Source organism: Mustela nigripes, chromosome 13 (assembly GCF_022355385.1).
Source record: "Mustela nigripes isolate SB6536 chromosome 13, MUSNIG.SB6536, whole genome shotgun sequence".
NCBI classification, from domain to species: Eukaryota; Metazoa; Chordata; class Mammalia; order Carnivora; family Mustelidae; genus Mustela; species Mustela nigripes.
Window position 1 is genome coordinate 114,441,997 of NC_081569.1, and position 20,794 is coordinate 114,462,790.

Genomic DNA, 20,794 nt, shown 5'->3' on the forward strand with positions numbered 1-20,794 from the left:
AGATGATCTAAGGAAACACAGTAAGGGGATGTGGAAATGCAACAGGGAAGGGAGAGAGACCAACTAATGGTTCATTAATGAGAGAGTCACCGCTGCAGGCAGCTGGGTCTTAATCCTGTTAGGGACCCACTAAAAGACTGTGGGATGCACCTCAGAATTGCCTTGCTGGGCAGTAAGGAAGGGGAGGAATGTGCCTACTAATTCTTGTTCTCCACTGGGTGAGGCTTGCTCCTGGTGGCATTACCTTCCAAGACACTTCTGGCTGCCCTCTGCATGGGACGAGCCGCCACCTGGAGCCAAAGGAAGTCCTCAGGCAGAAAGAAGAGGTACCTGAGGTTAGCTGCTGCATGGTGACTCGGTGTCTGAAAGGATGCGGATGGGACATGAAGAGCGTCTGCTTCAAGTCATGTCACTGGTGCCGCTTCTCCCAAATCCACTAGCTGGGTTGTGTTAATTACCATACAGGGACCCCAGGACCCAATTTTAGCTGATTTTTAAAAGCACTTGAAACTTTGGTAAAGCATTGATATTTCTTGGCTTTGATGGCTTTGATGCTTTTTTCGATGTCTCCCAGAACACAAAGGTAAAATTTACCGATTTTTTTCAATATAGACTAAAACTCATTCAATCTTGCTGTTATGATTTGGGTACACAGGAACACTTTTATAAATGTAAGATACATTGCAAGAGCCTCGTGGGCTTCATTTTTCCTGTGTCTTGAAACATTTATTTTGTCCTCCTAGGAATTATTTCTCATTACTCATCATTTATTCCCAGCGATGTTGAAAAGGACTAAAATAAGGAAACCGAAGGACGGCAGAGTTACCTAGAAGGACGGTGTAGCAGCATCATCAATCATTAGTTGTTTGTCATCCTTCAGTTTTCTTAATTCATTGCCTAAAGTGTTATATCATTTTTCAAGAAGATATAAAAGAGGCCTGGAGATACCATCTTTGTGATCTGCTTTTAGTTTTATTGTGTGCAATGGAAAACTCTGAATTTTTAATTTTCTACCTTTAGTGGCAAAGAGAAGTAAATTGATAGCAAGAGAGGTTTCACGATTACTGCATAAATCAGAAGATGAATGCAAAGAGTCAGTAGCACTCCAGAACATAAGCAAATGATGGTGAAATTATGTAAAAGAAATCTTAGCCTATGAATATTTGGATGATGATATCTTAGGGGATTTTCCTCCAGCTTGAATATCAATGAACTAAGAATATGGTTTTTAAAAAGATTTATTTATTTTAGAGAGAGAGAGTGTGGGGGGGGTGGGGGTGAGGAGAAGAGGGAGGGGGAGATGGAGAATCTCAAGAAGACTCCTGCTCAGAGTAGAGCCTGATTTTGTGGGTTCAGTCTTAGGAGCCTGAGATCATGACCTGAGCTGAAATCAAGAGCCACCCAGGCTCTGACTGAGCCACCCAGGTGCACCAAGAATATGTTTTAAGGACAAAAAGGAAATAATGTTATTTTCATAGAAATCAAGATGAACTTGATTTCATATTATTTCATGGGAAAAGCCTGAACCTTCCTATTTTGCTAAAAATATTGACAATATTCTTTAATATCTTAGACTTTTTGAGCCCCAAAATTTACTTAAGGTGGTTTGTGAGTAGACAAATATTGAAAGTAGGTAGACATGTGAAAAGGAAATAGATGCAGAAATGAAAATATTAGATTGAAGATTTTATTTTATTTTTTAAAAGATTTTATTTATTTATTTGGCAGACAGAGACCACAAGTAGACAGCAGGCTCCCTGATGCGGGGCTCGATCCCAGGACCTGGGATCAGAACCTGAGCTGAAGGCAGAGGCTTAAACCACTGAGCCACCCGGGTGCCCCAGATTGAAGATTTTAAATTAGGTTTGTAGACCTGGAAATGAAAATGTTTTGTAATTACAGAACAAAGAAGATGGCTATACTCTCTTCAACAAAATTATGCGTCATTGAGAATGAATGAATGAATGAATGAATGAATAAATTATGAGCCACCAAAACTTTCAAAAGTGTTGTGTTTTGTTGATGCAAATGCAAACAGAAGAATCATAAAGCATGGCAAGCTAGACCATTTAGAGATACAGTTGAAATCTGGAATCAGTATTTACATGATGAATGTGTTCCATGTTCATGACATTTGATACGTGGATATTTTCAGTCAAATTTATTTATTTCAGGTATGTTACTTTCAAAACTAGGAAAATATGAAATAAGATTTTGGGCTTGTTATATTTAAGTTCTTATTAACATTCCTAACAAAGTTGCTTTTAGCTCTCTGTGGTAGCCAGCATCCAAGATGGCTCCCATTGTTCCCCGTCTCCCGGTATTCAAACCCCTGTGTAGTCCCTTCCCACATTGCACTGGGGTTGATCTGTGTGACCAAAGAATATGGCAGAAGTGATGGTATGTCACTACTGAGATTAGGTTATCGAAGACTGCAGCTTCCATCTTGGGCTCTTGTTCTGATCATTTGTTCTGGAGAAAGCAAGCTATCCTGCTGTGAGGACTCATGTGGAGAAGAACCAACATATCTGTCAATGGTCAGCAAAAAACTGACGCTTGCTAACTACGATGAGATGAGCTAGAAAGTGGGTCTTCTAACCCTAGATCCTAGATGACTGTAGTCCTGGCTGGTAGGTTGACTTCAACTAGGACTGGCTACATAATTTATGCAGCATTAAAATGGAATTCCCTGGGGCACCTGGGTGGCTCAGTGGGTTAAAGCCTCTGCTTTCAGCTCAGGTCATGATCCCAGGGTCCTGGCATCAAGCCCCAGATTGGGCTCTCTGCTCAGCAGGGAGTCTGCTTCCTCCTCTCTCTCTCTGCCTACTTGTGATCTCTGTCTGTCAAATAAATAAATAAAATGTTTAAAAAAAATGGAATTCCCTGACCAAAAATTACTAAAAATTCCAAGACAGCAGCAGCAGACTCCTAGGTCAAGCCTGGGACTTCTCATTGTTGCCCAGGTCGTGTGCATGCCTGTGAAGCTAGCCCTCACTGCCACCTAATGAGAGACAATGAACCAGAACCACCCAGCAAGCCCCTCCCAGATTCGTGACTCATAGGAACTGTCAGATGTTTGTTGTTTAAGTTTGGATAGTTATTTCTAGGTAGTAATAGCTAACTAACACACTCTCCATTTGTTCCTACTTCTGTAAATTCTTTGTAAAATGACTTGGAAATATAAAAACATTAAATGAGTCAATCAGACCAGATGATTAGTCTATGGTGATAATTATTTTTCCTGGGCTACTGAGAGTTGAAGAGATAAGAATGATCCAGTTAGTTCCAAACTTATTTCCATGGGGTTCCCTGCCTTGGTGTCTTTGCATGTGCTGTTCACTATGCCGAGAACATTCTCCCCCCTCTCTTGTCTAGCTTAAACTGGACATCCTTTGGATTGAGTTAGACGCTCTTTTATTATTATTTTTTTAATATTATTATTCATTTGAGAGAGAGCATGAGTGAAGGGTGGGGGATGGAGGGAAAAGCAGATTCCCCGCTGAGCAGGGAACCTGATGAGGGGCTCCATCCCAGGGCCCTAAGATCAAGACCTGAGCCGAAGGCAGACACTTAACCATCTGAGCCATCCAGATGCTTCTAGACACTCTTTTTAATGACTCCCCAAATCCCCTGTGCCTCTTTGCAGTACTGTAGACACTTGGAATTTGTAGACACTGCAGACACTCGGAAGAAACTGTCGATAATTAGACATTAGCAACAATTGGTTGCTTAATGTCAGTCTTTCTACTAAACTGTGGGCTCTGTGAGGTCAGTTACTTTCTTTGTTCTCATTGTATACCAGTGCCTAGTGCAGGACTTGGCACACTAGAGGGAAGCAAGGAAATTTGTCTGATTGAGTGGTTCAGCTCTTTGTCAATGGACTGGGAGTGCACGGCAGTGATCTGCAATGGAGTCGGAAACTCCCGTCTAAATGGGGTTTGTAACAATGCTTTCTCTGGGGTCCCCCAGGCATGGTGGATTATGGGTTCAAAGATATTGGAAAGGCTCCTTGCTTCATGGGCTCCAATACAAAAAACACAGACCAATAAAGCAGGCAAGTGAAAGATGAAGTAGGTGAGTGGAGAACCCATACCTGTGGACATAAGAGTCAGTCTTCAGTAATACACAAAATAGCACGTTGAATGTAGCATGTGCTTCTGACTCTTAGTACTGAGTAGTTAGTACTGACAGATTTAAGAGGATGCCAAAACTTAAAAAAAATTTTTTATCTATTTCTTTAACAGAGAGATAGCACACAAGCAGGGGGAGTGGCAGGCGGAGGGAGAGGGAGAAGCAGGTTTCCTTCGCAGCTGGGAGCCTGATATGAGGCTTGATCCCAGGACCCTGGGATCATGACCTAAGACGAAGGCGGACACCCGACCGACTGAACTCCCAGGTGCCCCAAGAATGCCAAAAGTTTTGAAGTTCATGCAAAATATAAGGACCACCTTTGGTGAAGTTAATCTTAGTGGTTAAGCCTCAATTCTTGATCTGCATAATGAGACTACTAATGCTATATTATATTTTTGAAGGTTGCTGAGAGAGTAGATCTTAAAAGTTCTTATAAGAAAAAACTATAACTATTTGAGGAGACAGATGTTAACTTATTGTGGTAATAATTTCACAAATATACATATACTAAATCTTTGTTATATATATACATATACCAAAACATTGTTAATACAATGTTATATGCCAATTCTATCTTAAAAAAAAAAAGAGTCTGGGTGTCTGGACCTAAGCCTATTAATGTTTTTGAGCATGAGGGAATTGGCCATGCAGAGGTAGAGAAAAGCCACAATTTAACATTCTGAACTCTATTGCATTGTTTATGGTTCTTTTGTTTGGCAACTCTAGGCATAATGATGATAGCCCCTACTGCTAGTTGTCTTCCAGGATTTTATTCTTCTTGGTAACATAAAACCTGATTTTTATCTGGACACCTGTGGCCACCTCCAATTAAGATGAAAATTTTTCAATCTTTTTTTTGTAGCTAGATGTGGTCATACAGATACAATGAAATGTGACTTCTTGGGAGATGTCTTTAAAGAGAGAGGCATGCTCCTTTTTGACCCTTTTCTCTCCCTGCTGATGAGAAAAGAGATGTGATGTCTAGAGTTTGAGCCGCAATCTTGGACTTTGAGGTAGAAGCTGCTTATGAAGAATGATACAGTATGGGGTGCCTGAGTGGCTCAGTCATTTAGACATATGACTCTTGGTTTCAGCTCAAGTCATCTCAGGTTTGTGGGATGGAGTCCCCAGGTTCATGGGATTGAGCTCCCTCTGGGGCCCCCCACTCAGCGGGGAGTCTGCTTCTCTCCCACGCCCTTTTGGTTGCATGCTCCTTCCCCCTGGTTGCATGCTTTCTCTGTCTCTCTCAAATAAATAAATAAATAAATCTTAAAGAAAGGAAGAAAGAAAGAAAACGAAATGACAGGGCGATACTAGAAGAAGTCTGGGTTAGAGGGAGCTACCCTTGACTTTGAAGGGAGTCTGTGTATAAAAGAGAAATATAACCTTTAACTTGCTCACTCTAATTATTTTTGACATGCATATTTTTTCAGCTTCATTGAGGTACAATTGACAAATAAAATTGTAAAATACTTGAGGTGCATGCCATGATGATTTGATATATGTATACATTATGAAAGGTTTTCCCCATCAAGTCAATGAACATATCCATCACCCCACATATTTTTCTTTTTTTTAAACCCAAGATTCTTGGTGTTCCAGGTTTCTGGGTGCAGGAGTATATTAGAAGGGAATCCAGGACCTTGGACACAACTCACCCTTTTCTGTTGGTAGCTGTTGTCACAAGTGAAGCAAACATAAATCAAAACATATTTATATTATAGAAGGACTTTTCTCCAAAGCCTCATTCTAGATCTACCTTCTTTATGAGGCCTTCCCTGGTCATTAGGTCTATAGTGGATCCCTGCTCTCTGAGTCCCCAAAATACATTGCTTTTAAGTAATGGTCTCCAAGAATCCGTGTCTTAGATTATAACCACTCAGAGGGCAGGGTGTGCACCCCAAATTCCTCATAATAGTGAGCATTGTGCCGGGCACAGAGGAGATGCATCAAAGTGCTTGTTAAAATAAATGGAAAGGTTCTATTTGTAATATGAGATGAGGCAAGTCTCCTTTGGATTATACAGAAACATATTCTTGAAACGGGCATTCCAAGCTAATACTAAATATTTGAGGCCCTCAGGCCTCAATATGGGATATAAAGTATTATTTTTCTTCTACTGAAATATCCCCTTGCAAATAGAAGTCCCACAGGGCAAGGAGTATGGCTGGAACTGGACAGACCAGATGCCAGAATAGCTAAATTTATTTTTGGACCATAAGCCTGGCCTCCAGGGAAAGAAGGAACTTGTCAATTTCACTTTTTGCTTGGATCAGAGGATTGAGCCTGGCAGAGACACGCTGTTTGGGACTAGTAGTTCTCTGGAATTTCTAACCTTCTCTGGGGTTGGGAGGAGTCGGGAGAAGAAAATGCATCATTTGAATGATGGCCATGGTTACGACAGGCCCTGCATGCCAACCAGAGGGAAAGAAAATACTTGCTGAGCAAAGTAACTGGAAAGCAGTTGCTCATATTTTAAACTAAGCTACATGGTCGAAATCCAGAAAATGTAGACTTTTGGACCAGCAACCAGTTGGAAATAGGCTTTTTGGCTAGAAAACAGCATGCAGTGTTATGGATGGAAAGGACGATTGCAATGCCTTTTCCCTGGGTGCGCGGAACTGCCAGATACTGGGGGGCTATCGCAAGCATATTTACTTACTCCAGCAGATTTCTCAATAATTCCAGCAACAGGAAGAAGTTGACCAGCTTGACCATGTGTACATGGCCAGGTGGTGGAGTCAGGACAGACCTGTCAGGCTGCGGAGCTCGGTGATAACATTTCCATCCTGCCTTCCCCTGGTGCGTGAACACACATGGCACACGGAAATTAATCTAAGTGCTGCATGAGGCGCAGTAGTATTGGGCCAGTGTCACAAGTCCAGCTGGGCGAATTCCCAGCATGCCAGATCATAGGGGCTGTTTCCACGCTCTTCCCCTGAAGCTCGGTGCCGCTCCCAAGTCTCAGTTCTTTTGCAGGTCACGGCTGAGATTCTCTGTGCACCTCACAGGGAGCGTCTAACCCAATGGCATTTGAGATTGGACACTGTGGTCATCACACGACAGAGGCAGAATTAGAATCTGAAAACCTAGCCTTGAATCTCGGATGTCCTTTACCAGCCAGATGAGGAAAAGAAGTCAATCTCCTGGACTATCTGTTCACTTACCTGTAAAGGTGGATCTAACTCTCTACTTCACAGGATCATTCTGAGGATAAAATGAGATGAGCCATTTTCCTTGCCCTCTACTTAGCCAGAGGTGGTATTTCTAACTTAACCATCTCCTTGAATCCTGACCACTCATGAAGTAGAGACTATTTTTATCCCCATTTTACAGAGGGAAAGACTGGACCCCAGAGGAGTAAAGTGACTTGTGCAAAGTTATGCCACTAGGTGGCAGACCCAGGATTTGAACCCATCCTGTCTAGTTCCAGAAAGCAGCCTGTCCACTGTGTTACTTCTCAGCAGAGGAAGACAGGCACTCCCCTTAGAGATGGTCTTTGTTTTTGTCTGGAGAACGACAAGTACTTTTGTTATTGTACCAGCATCCAGTCTGGGCTCTCTTATCGGAGAGCACCGGGCAGAGTTTAAGTCTATTAAGTAGGGAGCAGTACATTCAGGTTTGCTCTTTTGGAAGGATGTAGGGTGGAGGCTGGATGAGGCAGGCAAGGGGAGTAGGCAAAGCTGAATGCAGGAGTTGGGTGGGAAGTATGTTCACACAGTCCAGAGGAGAAGGCATAAGGGAGCAGAGCTAACCTTTGGTAGGACCTCTCAGGCACAGACACGGGGGAGGAATTAAGTGCTGGTGCTGATGCTTCCTATCTGGTTGGAGAAAGGATTCCCTCCTCGTGTAGTGAGGGGTCCATTCAATGGAAGTAAACCCTAAGGGTTATAATCCACACAAAAAGGGAAGCCATGGTTCTCTTGGGTTGAATGCAGTGGATGGTGCTCTGGCCCAGGAGCTGGTGTGATGCAGCTGTGACCATTCCCAAGATGGCCCTTTGGAGACTATCCTGCACAGAGACCTTCAACATCCCGCTGGACCTTTTGTGGTGTTATCGTCTCCAGGTGGGTTGGGCACCTAGGAGAGGTCTCCTCTCCCTACTCTGACCCAACTGTGGGGTCTTTGCACCCACAGACCATCCCTCCCCATCAATATTTTTCTTCCACTCCCCCAGGTGTAGAACAGGTCCCCTCTGACCTCTCCCAGAACTCCTAGGCCACAGAGTGGCTGCCCCTTGGCCCTCCAGTCCAAGGCAGGGAGCCAGGATGCCCGGGTCCCAATCCTGGATTCCCACCCCCACCCCCTGCAGGGTTCCAGGTGGGCATTACCCCATAGCCACAGGGTCCCTCCCCAGCAGGTGGATAACTAGGACGTGCTTCACCTTATCTCCTAGCACTTCCCCCGTGGGAAATGCTTTAGGACTTGGGTTGTTATTCCCTGGAAGCTTCTTTACTAGAAGTGAACGCATGCACTCCCCACTCCCACGGCCATTCACAGCCTGTCTGGCATGGGTCCCCCTTCTCAGTCGTGTTTGGTGTCGATGCGATGAGGAAACAGATTTCTTAACTCCGTTGAGCCCTAGTATCCTCTTCAGAAAAATGGGGCTACAAATATTTTTCCTGCTTATTTTACAGGACTGTTGGGACAACTCGTGGAATTCTGTCGAAAATTACCCACGCTTAAGGAAGGCCTGATTTTTTAGCCGGGTGGGCGTTCCAGGAGTTAGGGCCGCTGGAGCTCTTCGAGGCTTCCTCAGACAGAAGGACCGCGAGAAAGTTCTTCTTCCTCCCAGGCTCTCCGGGAGCCCACTCCCGCTGAGCAAGCGGGTGTCTCTCCTCGGTGGGGTTGACCGCGAGCCGCCCCTCTGTCCGCTCTCCGATTGGCTTTCACCTGCCAGAGGGTCGGCTGCTACGGGCCCCTCGGCCTGTCAATCAGGGCCGCCCGGCTCCGCCCCGCCCCTCCCGGGGGTTTATAACGGGAATTCCCATGGCCTGGGCTCTGGCGTCCAACCTGCTGCAGCCGCGGCCCGGCCGAGCCGAGCGAGCGAGCGCCGCGCGCAGAGCACACGCTCGCGCTCCAGCTCCCCTCCCTGGCGGTTCATGACCGCGCGCTCTGAGCGCAGCGCCGCCGCCCCCGCCGCCCCGCCGCCCGGCCGCAGCGAGGGCCCCCGAGGGAAGGAAGGCAGGAAGGCAGGCGCAGCCGTGAGCCCCGCGGAATCCGCGCCCCCCCGCCCGCAGCCCGGCTGGCACCATGCTGCCCGCGCGCTGCGCCCGCCTGCTCACGCCCCACTTGCTGCTCGTGTTGGTGCAGCTGTCCCTAGTTCGCGGCCACCGCACCACGGGCCCCAGGGTAAGTGCGCCCCCGGCCGCGCGCCCACCTGCGGAGGGAGCCTGAGCTCGCCAGCCCCCATCCCTCGGGGCGGGGGCGGGGGTGGGGGTGGGGGTGAAGGGGGAAGGGAGGTGTCAGACCTCGTCCCCCCCCACCCCGCACCTACCGCCCGGTCCTCGTAGGCTTCTGGGCGAATAAAAATTTCTCCCGTTCTTCCCCCCTACCTCCCTCCTTTCTTGCAGTGCCGATCTGCCTCCCGCCTTCCCCCTCGAACTGTCACTGGGGTTTCTTTCCCTGTCTCTTCTCCTAGAGTATTTTGCTCCGAGCGGGTGCCTCCAGCGTCCGAAAAAGGCTCGCTCTCCGCTCGAGTGGGCTGCCCTGTGGTCTCACGCCGCGCCCGGTCCGGGTCCCGGAGCGACGGCGTTCTTGGCAAGCGGCGAGGGGGTGGGGGGCAGCTCTGCCTCCAGAGTTTTAGGTTACCTGAGAGCCACACAAGGACCTTGTGTTGTTGTTGTTTTAAAAAGTGATTGCTGCTCGTAAAACCCACGGCAGATAATTTTAATGCTCTCTCCTGCTGGGCACAGCCCCGGAGCAGGGGTGGAGGTGGGGGGCTGCGGAGAGGCGCTGCGCAGTGCTCAAGAGTCTCTTCCCCCTGACTTAGGGGCTGGGATGTTGAACTACTTGTTGAACCTTGGTCTGATTGGAGTTTCTGAACGATATGCGAACGTGCCAATTCTGTGCACAGGACAGGCTGTCCAGAGCGTTGTAAAATCTCCTGGAACTGAAGGCATTGTGTTCGTTGCTGGTCTAAATTATTGCTCCTCCCACCCCAATTGGTCTAAATGAAGGATTCCACTGCCTTAAAAAAAATGTGCTATTAAACCACCTGGTGGTTCATTTGACCGAACTTAATCCAGAGGATCTCTGGCCAAGAATCAGCTTATGTCAGGGCAGTCTCTCCGGATAGCTGCTTGCCTCGACTGGCAGCCTGAGAGTCCGTGTGAAGCAGCTGGAATCTTTGTGAAAACAAGGTCGGCTCCCTAAGCGCCGGGGGCTTTCCTGGGTATCTGCGGGCCTAGCCCCATTACCACCTGTTCAGACCGCAGGTTCTTTATTCGGAGCTCTTGCTCTAGGAGAGTCCTCTTTATAGCTGTCGTGTGTGGAGGAAAAGCCTTGCAAAGGCTGGCCAGCCTTCCCGACCGCCCAGATACTGGCTGCTGCTGACGTGGGAGCCCAGCTATCACTGGGAGATCAGATTTGCAGCCACTTAGGAAAGAAAAGTGTTTGTCCCCGTGTTGTGCCGGCCCTTGCTTTTATGACCAGATGTGCCACAAAAAGCAGTTAAGGTGCCGCAGATTAGATCCAGGGCGTGTCGTAAATCCTCGACAGCAGGCGTTCTAGAAGCTGGGGCAAGTGTGGGCTCCGGGAGGGACTTTTATGGATGCAGATGAGGATGCCTTTTAAATGAAGCTGCTTGGTTTGATATTAGGACTCCGCAGCTCTTAAACTCCGAGGTCAGGAGAGCCACAGCGTTCCCTCCAATAATTAGGAACAGTCAAGACAGAGACGCAGACCAGAGCACCCCGACTGAAATCTGGATGCCCGCCCACACGAGAGGCCCGGAGACAAATGGTGGGGGGCTCATTTGCTGCTGGGCATGTCTAGCATCTCAAGCCATATGGCTTTCCTTCTCTGCCTCCTGAAATTGGAGGAAGCAACTTTAGGGGAAGGCTAGAGGCTTTAGGGGAAAATCGGGACATTGGTTAGGTTTCCCTCTAGCTTCTTTAGTTTAATCATTTGATAGATCTGATGAAATAAAACAGGAGCTGTAAATAGGCTTGTGTGGATCTCAGCTGCATTCTCTCTTTCACACACACACACACACACACACACACAATGAAAGTACCAAGGGAAAGCTGCTGTCTTGAGCATGTGCTTACTTGGGTGCATTTACAGGCTACAAGAAGAGCTGCCATTCAGGGACATGGGGGCTGGGCCGTTTCCATGACCACTTATGCATAGAACAACAAGGAAGGGGGTCTTGTTAGTGCCATTTTGCAAGTGAGACCCTGGGAAGCTAACTGGCTTGCTTGAAACACTCATGGTGCACATGTAGCTGTGAGACCCACGTCCCAGTTTATATGGATTTACAGGTGGTATGCTCTCCCTGCCACCAAGCCGCGGCAGGGAACGCTCATTCTACTAGTGGCGCTGTCCCTCTCACAGGAAGAGATGGCTCCTTGAGACAATACTGAACCTGGACGCATTAGGGGAGGCTGTAAGAAAGGGTTGATAATATTTTTTGGTGTCTGAATTGCTAAAGGGTGAGTTTGAGTTTCAGGCAATCCCCAAAGATTCCAGCTCTCTTCTGTGGCTTCTTGGTGGCCTGAGGAGTGTGGCTCTGGTGGCCAGTGGCCAGTGTCAGTGTCAGAGAAGCAGAAACATCTGGTTTGTTGCAGTATTCCCTTGGGCACCCTGGGTCTCTTCTGTTAATCTTTTGAGTGACAGAGGCTTAAGGATTGGCATCTTTTCCAGCTGGCTTTCTAGGAAACCGAGAGCATGCCCTTTTGGTTTAACTTTATCTGGCCCACTAATTGAGCTCCCCCGAGGCCTAGACCCCAATCCTCGCTCCCTTATTTGCTTCCTGCCTTCATAAAATTCCTAACATCTGTTTGACTCTGGAAACCCACAGCTATCAAGTATCAGATTGGAGGCTATTTTGTAGGAAGCACCTGATTTTTTGGTCTCCGAGCTCTGAGCAGCCACTTGGCTACCTGGGATGCTGGTCAAGGTCCTTTTAATTACTGAGGAGGCAGCCATTTCTTTAATTCTGTACAATTTACCAAAAATGTTTCAGGGAAGGGTGGGGTGGTGGAGGGGCTATCCCAGGCTGATGGAGTCTGGCTGACGGTCAGGCCAAGTCAACTGCCTGTCTTTGTCTAAAGCTATCTGCCCAGGAGCCGGGTAATGGCGGGAACTGACCCATCTTCTCTACTGGTGCATCCTCAGAGCTCAACACGGAGCCAGGTGCTGGGTGGGGAAGGACTGTGTTGTTGTTTATGGAAAAAATAAATTAAGGCAGACAACGCATGTTTAACAGCATTCTACGGGTTCCACTTTCTTAATGCTTTTTGCGACTGGAGGCCGGAAATAGATTTAAGAAATTTGAAAAGAGGCGAAAATGGGAAGGTCAAGAAGTCTGAGTAAGGAATTGGGTTTTTTGTTTTATGTCTGTTCTTTATTGGTTCTCTCTCCTCTTGCTGGCTGGGTTTGCCCTTCAAAACCCAGGTCCTGCACCACTCCCCAGGAGCTCTCCTGCAGAACACCCTTTGGGGGTGTTCTTTCTCCTTTGGGGAAGAATTGGTCACTCTTACCTTTGACCAGCTCCTGTATTTGGCTCACTTGCATTCTAACTTCAGCTGATCTTTCCACAATGAGCGTCTCGAGATCAGGCTAGCATCTCCCACCTTCTCTGCGCTAACGCTGGTGGCACATCATGTACAACCCTGTCTTGGGAAATGAACAAACTCACACCACCTTGAGGGCAGAATAGAGGGCTTATTTGTCCGTGTGCTGGGTTACACTGCAAAGCGTTCTTTGAATGTTTACTGAAATGGGTCAGAATCTGCAGTGATGTCCAAGCTAGACCCCTTGCTCTCATTTGAACCTGAAATTGGTTATTTCATAAATAATGTTCCCCCCACGTACAGGCTTTTGTTCTTTGTTTAAAAATTAGTATGTGTGGTGGTTATGGGAGGTGTGGGGGAGGTGGGACAGAATGAGCAAACTGGGATGGGGAACAGGTGTGAAACAGCTTCTAGACAGCTCTCTTTCTTTTGGCTAGTCTGCATCAGTGTCTAGACTGGGGTGGGTCCTTGAGTCTGAGTAGAAACTCTTCCTATTACCTGTGGGCCTGACAAGACCCTTCTTTTCCACCCCGGGAGATTTATCTGAAATGCTCTTCAGGTGTTATAGGCAAAGAACTTGGTTTAAACATTTTCATGGAACTGACATGTGAAATTTAGAGGAGCGAAACTGAGAAGGCCAAGAAGAGGAAATGATCATCTTAGAAGCTGTAGGAAATGCTATCAAATGGAAAACACTTGGATGTTATTTCATTTTCTCCCAAAGTTGAAACTCACATTTCTTATGGCCCAGCAATTACAGTCCTAAGTACATATGCCCAAGAGAAACTCATGTCCAGAAGGAGACCCATGCAACCATGTTCGTAATGCTGGAAGCCTGGAAAAAGCCCAAATACCTGCTAGTTGGAGGGCAGATTAGTTGATGTTTTCACACGGTGGAGGATCATACTAAGGCAAAACAAATGAGCAACACTGACATGCAAAAATATGGATAAATCTTCGTAATAGGATATTAAGTAAAAGAAATGTACTGGAAGACAGAGCATGGCATCTTACAAACTCTAAAAGAGCTAAAATTAAAGTATCTTCTAGGAATACATATAACTATAATAATGCTCTATGAGAAAAAAAGCAAAGTAATGTTAGAGGATTTAGGGCGAAGTTATGGGGGAGCAGATGGTTGGAACCACATGGTGGGGTAAACCATATGGTTAGTGTAAGTTAATGTCAATACTTTACCTTTTGGGGGAGGGAAGGATGGGTTGGAAAGTAGTTGTCCGTTAATAAAGATTAGTGGCTGATTAAATGAAAAATGAAAATGGGGCCTGGATAGACCCATGTTGAGTATCAGGAACCAAAGTTTATGATTAGTTCAATTCTTGGCACCCCATGCTCAGATAAATAAAAGTTCCCAGAGCAGGAACTCCTGTCTTGCCTCCTTCTGCTCCCCCTCTTCCAGATGTGCACGTGGTCCTACCTAAAATACCACGCTGCGGAGTGATTATTGGCTTTTGTTTCAGTTCTTGGCCGGTTCGACCCAGAGCAGGCCCAGGCCCTGGCATCAGTATCTACATCAGCTGGCCAAAGGGCTCATTTGTAAGGCTGAGTGGGCGGTGGGCTGTCTTCCCTCTCCCTTGCTCAGGGGGACCTATCCTGCACATCTGGGTCCCCTGCCCTGCAGAGTAGAAAAGTTCACTAGCTGATGCTTGGGTCATAAGACTTACTAGCCTGTTGGGGGTGGGCTGGGGGAGGGAGAACGGAGTACATCTGGTGTGATGCCTTTCTTCATCCTGGCCTCCTCCCTCACCCCCCTGGCAGAGCCTGGGGGAAGGGAGCATGGCCTTCCTTAGCAGGTACAGGGCACCCTTTCTCTCCCAACCACATAGAGATCTATTGTTTAAGCAGCCAAGTTCCTGGCATTGCTGGTGGTGGAGGTGGTGGGGGAGAATGTCTGTGAGGAGGCCCCCCCCTTCCCCGTTTGTCACCGCAGAGCTGTTTGGGAGAGGACAAGGGTTGAGTTGCGGATGAGAAATCAATCGGAGCTGTTTGTGAGGCCTGCCAAACAGGGTTAGCATTGTACATATGTGCTCTGCACACATCCAGAGTTACTGAGGGGATAGAGAATTGGATCTCCAAGAACATTCCCAACAGCGCCATAAAGACCCCCAAAGCAACATGGGTCATTATAGCAATTAATTGGATTTCATTTTGCATCTGACATCATTCTAAACTCAATTGCTAGATCACAAAATAATCTTACCTTTGGCAGAAATCTAAGCTTGTTAGGTGTGGAGCCCTGCGCACTTCCCAGACATTGATTTCAGCCTCCTTCTTTTGGGAGCCAGGGTTGGGCAGCCTCTGCCGAGCGAGGGGAAAAGGTACTTAGGAGAGCTGGAATTCCAGGACAGCCCCCCCGCCCCGACCCCCCAGCTGGGAGGACCACACTGAGCGAGGTTCCAGGAGACAATGTGGCAGATGCTTTGAAACCTGACAGATACTCTACAGATGTGAGCAGCTCTGCCTTTCCTCTTTAATATCCGTTTCACAGGGCAGCGTCGATCTGGTTCAGATAAGGACTGAATGCTCTTCTCCTTCCTTTTTTATTTTAAAGTATTGATGGTGGAAGAAAACTGGACCTACTTCCCAGCATAGTTCATTTTTAGGACCAGATAAGCATCTCTAGGACACTGCTGGGAGTTTTAGGTATTTTGGTTGGGTGTTTAGTGTGTATGTGTTCTTGGAGAACCCGGCAAAGCCAGGAAAAGGACACGGAAGTAGATCATAAGAATGAGGGTGAGGTGGAGAGAGTTGCCAAAGCCCACGGACCGCTCCCTGCTCCTCGGGTGCCCAGAGCCACTGACCAGGTGGAACACAGGGCTTCACTTTGTCCACAGCATTGTCCGCTGGACCTTTTTTGGGGATGGCAATATTCTACATTGGCACTGTCTGATGGTAGACACATATGACTATTGAAGTTTTAAATGTGCTTAGCACAACCGAGGAACTGAATTTTTAATTAATTTGATTTCACTTAATTTAAGTGTTAATGTTAAAATAGTCACATATAGCTAGGGGCTATCACACAGGCTATCACACACATAATTGCTATAATGACCCATGTTGCTTTGGGGGTCTTTATGGCGCTGTTGGGAATGTTCTTGGAGATCCAATTCTCTATCCCCTCAGTAACTCTGGATGTGTGCAGAGCACATATGTACATATGTGTGCCCTACACATATGTATGCCCTACCCCCTGGCAGATGCCTCCACCATGTGCCCCAGACTGTAGCCATGCTAAACCACATCACATTTCCTAACCTGTCTTTTCCTTCCCATCTCTGTCTCTCAAAATTCTGCCTGTCATTTGGATGGCTCCACACAGTCTCCCCAGACTTGCCCCAAGCAGAGTTCTCTCTGCACCCTGGGCTTTGCTCACCCTGGCGTCAGTGCATGTCTCATCTGCCCGGTGTCGCAGCCGACCATACGTAGGAAGGTGCTGGGGCAGCCTCAGCACAGGCTCTGGAGAGAGACAGACCCAGGTTTGACTCTGGCTTGGCTTCTGTGGTCCTGGGCTAGTAATTTAACTTCACGGACCCTCAGTTCCCTAATTTGTCCAATAGAGGTCATAAGCCTCTATGTCCAGAGTGGTGGGGAGGATGCACCTGGGATGTCTTAGCTTCCCATTCCTGCCATAGCCATTGACTTAAGTACCACAACCATTGGCTTAAAGAACACTCATTTCTGGAGATTGGAAGTCTGACACGGTGTCCATGGGTTAAAACATCAGCAGGGCTCAGTAGGGGAGAATCCATTTTATTGCCTTTTCCTGCTTCTAGAAACTGCCTACCTTCCTTGGTTGGTAGTCCCCTTCCACCTTCAAATCCAGCAGAAGCTGGTTAAGTCTTTTTCATGCTGCCATCTCTCTGGTTCCAGCTCTCCTGCTGCCCACCTTCTCCCTAAGGACTCTTGTGATTGATGAGCTCAGATGTTCTCCTTATCTTATGGTTAGCTGATCCATGGTTAGCAATCCTATGGTTAGCAATCTTGATTCCTCCTTGCCATGTAACATAGCATTATTAGGATTAGGACATGGGCATCTTTGAAGGGCCATTGTTCTGCTTACCATATTCACTAAGGGTCGAATATAGTGCCTGGCTCATAGAGGGTGCTTGATAAACAGGGGCCATTATAATGACCCACATCTATTAGTTTCTTTCCTTTCAGAGTGGGAGTCTCCTAATGGTGGAAATATTTAATTTTCTTTATAGACTTATCCTGGCCAAGAACAGGTGCTTAGTAAATGTTCACTGAACAATAGAATTTTTGAAACATAGATTGTTTCCTCCCTTATAAAGATATATTGAACAGTTAAAAAAAAAAGTTAACTGCAAATAAGAATATATGATCCTATTTTCTCAAAGCAAAAAAATCTGGTTTATGTACAGAAAAATGGGGTGGGTTATAAGTCATGTCATTAATGGTAATCAGCATGGGTGTTCCACCTCTATGGGATGTGTTTTAGTAAATATTCAACTAATTTTATGATGAGCATTTTTAAATCTTAGAGGACAATAATAAAGATTAAAATACACGTGATTTAGGGGCTCTTGGGTGGCTCAGTGGGTTAAGCCTCTGCCTTCGGCTCAGGTCATGATCTCAGGGTCCTGGGATCAAGCCCCATATTGGACTCTGCTCAGCGGGGAGCCCCCACCCTCTCTGCCTGCCTTTCTGCCTGCTTGGATCTCTGTCTGTCAAATAAATAAATAAAATCTTAAAACACACACATACACACACACACACACACACACACACACACGTGATTTAAAAAAAAAGTTCCAAACCTGTCTGAATCCAGCCTGAATACCCTTGGATTCTGTCTACCTCTGACAGTTGCCTGTCTCATGTTAGGCTGGGTTTCAGGTTTAGTCACTGTTAGCACCAGGCCTCCTACTCATTTCCAGCGTGCTTTGAACTTAGTTTGCTTTGAACTTTTAAAAAAGATTTTATTTATTTATTTAATGGAGAGAGAGAGAGCACAAGCAGGGAAAGCAACAGGCAGGGCGAGAGGGAGAAGCAGGCTTCCCATGCAGCAGGGAGCCCGATGTGGTGCCCGATCCCAGAACCCTGGGATCATGACCTGAGCGGAAGGCACTCGGTCAACTGACTGAGGCACACAGGCTCCCCAAACTCAGTTTGCCTTAAAGGAGAGTTTCCAATTAACCTTAGCAGGATATAAATGTAAAAATGTACTTATTGCTGCTGGTGGAAATATAAATTAGCACGATCACTTTGTAGGATTGACTTTTACTTTCACTCTGCTATATGCCCTAGAGAAATGTGCTTAAATATGTGCCAAGACACATGTTTAAGGATGCTCATAGCAGCATTTTTTGGTAGCAAAACTGTAAACCACCTATGTGCCCATCAGCAGGTGACTAGAAATATGAATTATGGCATATACAAAAGTGGAATACTACACAGCACCAAAAATGGCTAATCTAAAGCTATACCCATTATTATGGAGGAATTTCATTGTCAGAAAGTTGAGTGAAAGAAGGCAAAATGTACAAAAACACATACATTATGCCATTTATATAAAGGTTGAAAGCATGCAAGAGCGATGATTGTTTAGGAATGCCTGCATACGTAAAGAGTGCATGAGAAAATGAAGGGTAATGATAACTCTGAACCTCAGGTTAGTGGTTAATTAGGTGAGAGGGCAGGAAGGCCAGTGACAAGCTGGAGGGGACACAGAAGGTTTGCCTTGAATTGGTAATGTTTTATGTTTTTAAAGCAGGAGCATTTTAAAATTGTATTTTGTATGCACTACATAATAGATCATACAGTTTTCCGGAAAAGATAAAAATGGATTTGGGTAGGGGTGCCTGGGTGGCTCAGTGGGTTAAGCCTCTGCCTTCAGCTCAAGTCATGATCTCAGGGTCCCGGGATCAAGCCCTGCATCAGACTCTCTGCTTGGCGGGGAGCCTGCTTCCTCCTCTCTCTCTCTGCCTGCCTCTCTGCCTACTTGTGATCTTTCTCTGTGTTAAGTAAATAGAATCTTAAAAAAAATGGACTTGAATATATCACAACAGAGTTTTAAGAGCAAGCAATAAAAGTGATGCTTCTTTGAGGGGTCTGTACTGTTGATCACACTTTTCCTTTCCCCAGAAGGACACGTTCAGGGACATTTAGCCAAACATATGGCCTCCCCGCTTCCTTGCATTGCTGGCCACGTCTCTCCTGCCCTCCTGAGGCCCTGAGGCCATGCCTCCCCCCAGCTCAGGGCCAGGTGCAGGTATGGTACCGTCTCCCACATCTGCCTGGCAGTGCTGGGGCTCCTCTCTGCTCTCCTGGGCCTCTGCTTTTCTCCCTGTATTTGCTCTTGTTGCATGATTAGGAATGAGCTTGATTTATTGATCATTAATTTAGGGTTGTCAGAACTGGCAAATAAAAATACTACTATAAGATCGCCTAAATTGTAAATCGCATACATTTGAAGGATGTAAGTGAATAACATAATGTAGAAGAATGTAAATTACAGAAATTTGAATTCAGATAAATAACATGGTCTTAGTGTAAATATGGCCTAAATAAAAACTTGTTTGTCATTTATCTAAAATTATTTGTTAATCATCTGAAATTCAAATTTAACTGGGTGTCTTGTATTGTATCTGGCCATCCTATGTTAGCTCTTTTTCTTTTAGGAATCATCTATCCAGGTTTTTTGTCAATTTTTAAAGTAAGTGTGCTAGTTTTTTCTCCCTGGCTCACTGGCTGACTTGGAGGACTTTTTTGTTTGTTTGTTTGTTTGTTTTAATACTAAGGATATTAATCTGTTTTTTCTGTCATGTCTGGCAGGTGCCTTTCATTATAAAAAGACAATGGCCTCAGTCTAGTAAATTTTACATCTGTATGTAGTTAATACGTTATTATGGTTTCTCTCTTCAGTAACAGGGTGAGAAAGGTCTCCCCCTGCTAAGATGGTAGAAATTAAGGTGAATACATTTCTAAAGTTGCACAAGCTGGGTGACATATATCACACCGGCCATCCATTTCATGTTTGATGGGAATTTGTATAGTATTTTCTGTGAACTGAACTTCTTAATGTAACCCCATTGAATGAGTACTTGCCCTGTATTTAAGAAATTCCTGATAATATTTGGAAAGAAGATGTGTCAACTGAAAAATATTCCATTAAAGGTAATTACTTGGGGAGATTTATATAAAAAGTGTCACTTTGGGTAAGCAGGCTATCCTGGAAGAGATACTAGGACTTTGGCAAAGAATGTAGACTCTCCTTCATCTTTGGCTCTCTTCCATTAATCGAAAAAAACTTCCTTATTATGAAAACTTCCAAATACACACACAAAAAGAGAGAGTGGTGTAACAGATTTCCATGGAACCCTTGCACAGCTTCAATAATGGACAACTCCTGGCCAATCTCACTCCTTCCACCCATCCCCCAGGCCCCTGTTCAGATTATTTTGCAAGTCCAGACATTATATTTTATCATCTGTAAATATTTTCAAATATATCTCTAAAAGATAAAGACATTAAAAGAAACCTAACCACAATACCATATCACAACCAAGGAATACTGGTAAGTGCTTAATACAGGTATTTTGAAAGTTGGCATTCAGCCAGTTGGCTTTTACGAAAGATCTACAGTAGAACTAGTGTTTGCTACCCGACAGACATCCCAGGAGGAGTTTTGCCTTTACAAAAGGAGGGCAAAAAGCAAAAATCACATTCAGTGTTCACTCTGAAGTGAGCCCTTATGGGGCTGGGGGTGCAGCTCCTTCCCTAGGAACCACACTCAGCAGCATCTCAGCCTCAAGCCACCAGACCTTTGAGCTGTGTCTGTGAGCATCTCGCTTTCTCTTGATTTATTTTGTGCACCCATTAGCAAGCTGTGTCCTAAGGTATCAGAAAAGCCCACGAGGTTATATTTTGCACCTGGGAGTGCT

The 20,794-nt window shown here is 45.9% G+C and overlaps 1 protein-coding gene across 3 annotated transcripts in view; it reads left to right on the forward strand.

Annotated features, from left to right (window-relative positions):
• The first annotated feature begins 9,116 nt into the window (after nucleotides 1-9,116).
• The window catches only part of SMOC1 (SPARC related modular calcium binding 1), a 148,129-nt gene continuing 136,451 nt past the window's right edge, over nucleotides 9,117-20,794 (forward strand). For 2 of the 3 annotated variants that reach the window (XM_059373486.1, XM_059373488.1), the window contains exon 1: nucleotides 9,117-9,483. In XM_059373486.1, the coding sequence (XP_059229469.1) occupies nucleotides 9,385-9,483 (99 nt within the window). In that variant the 5' untranslated portion in view covers nucleotides 9,117-9,384. The remainder of the gene's footprint in view (nucleotides 9,484-20,794) is intronic. The other variant, XM_059373487.1, reaches the window with a different exon arrangement.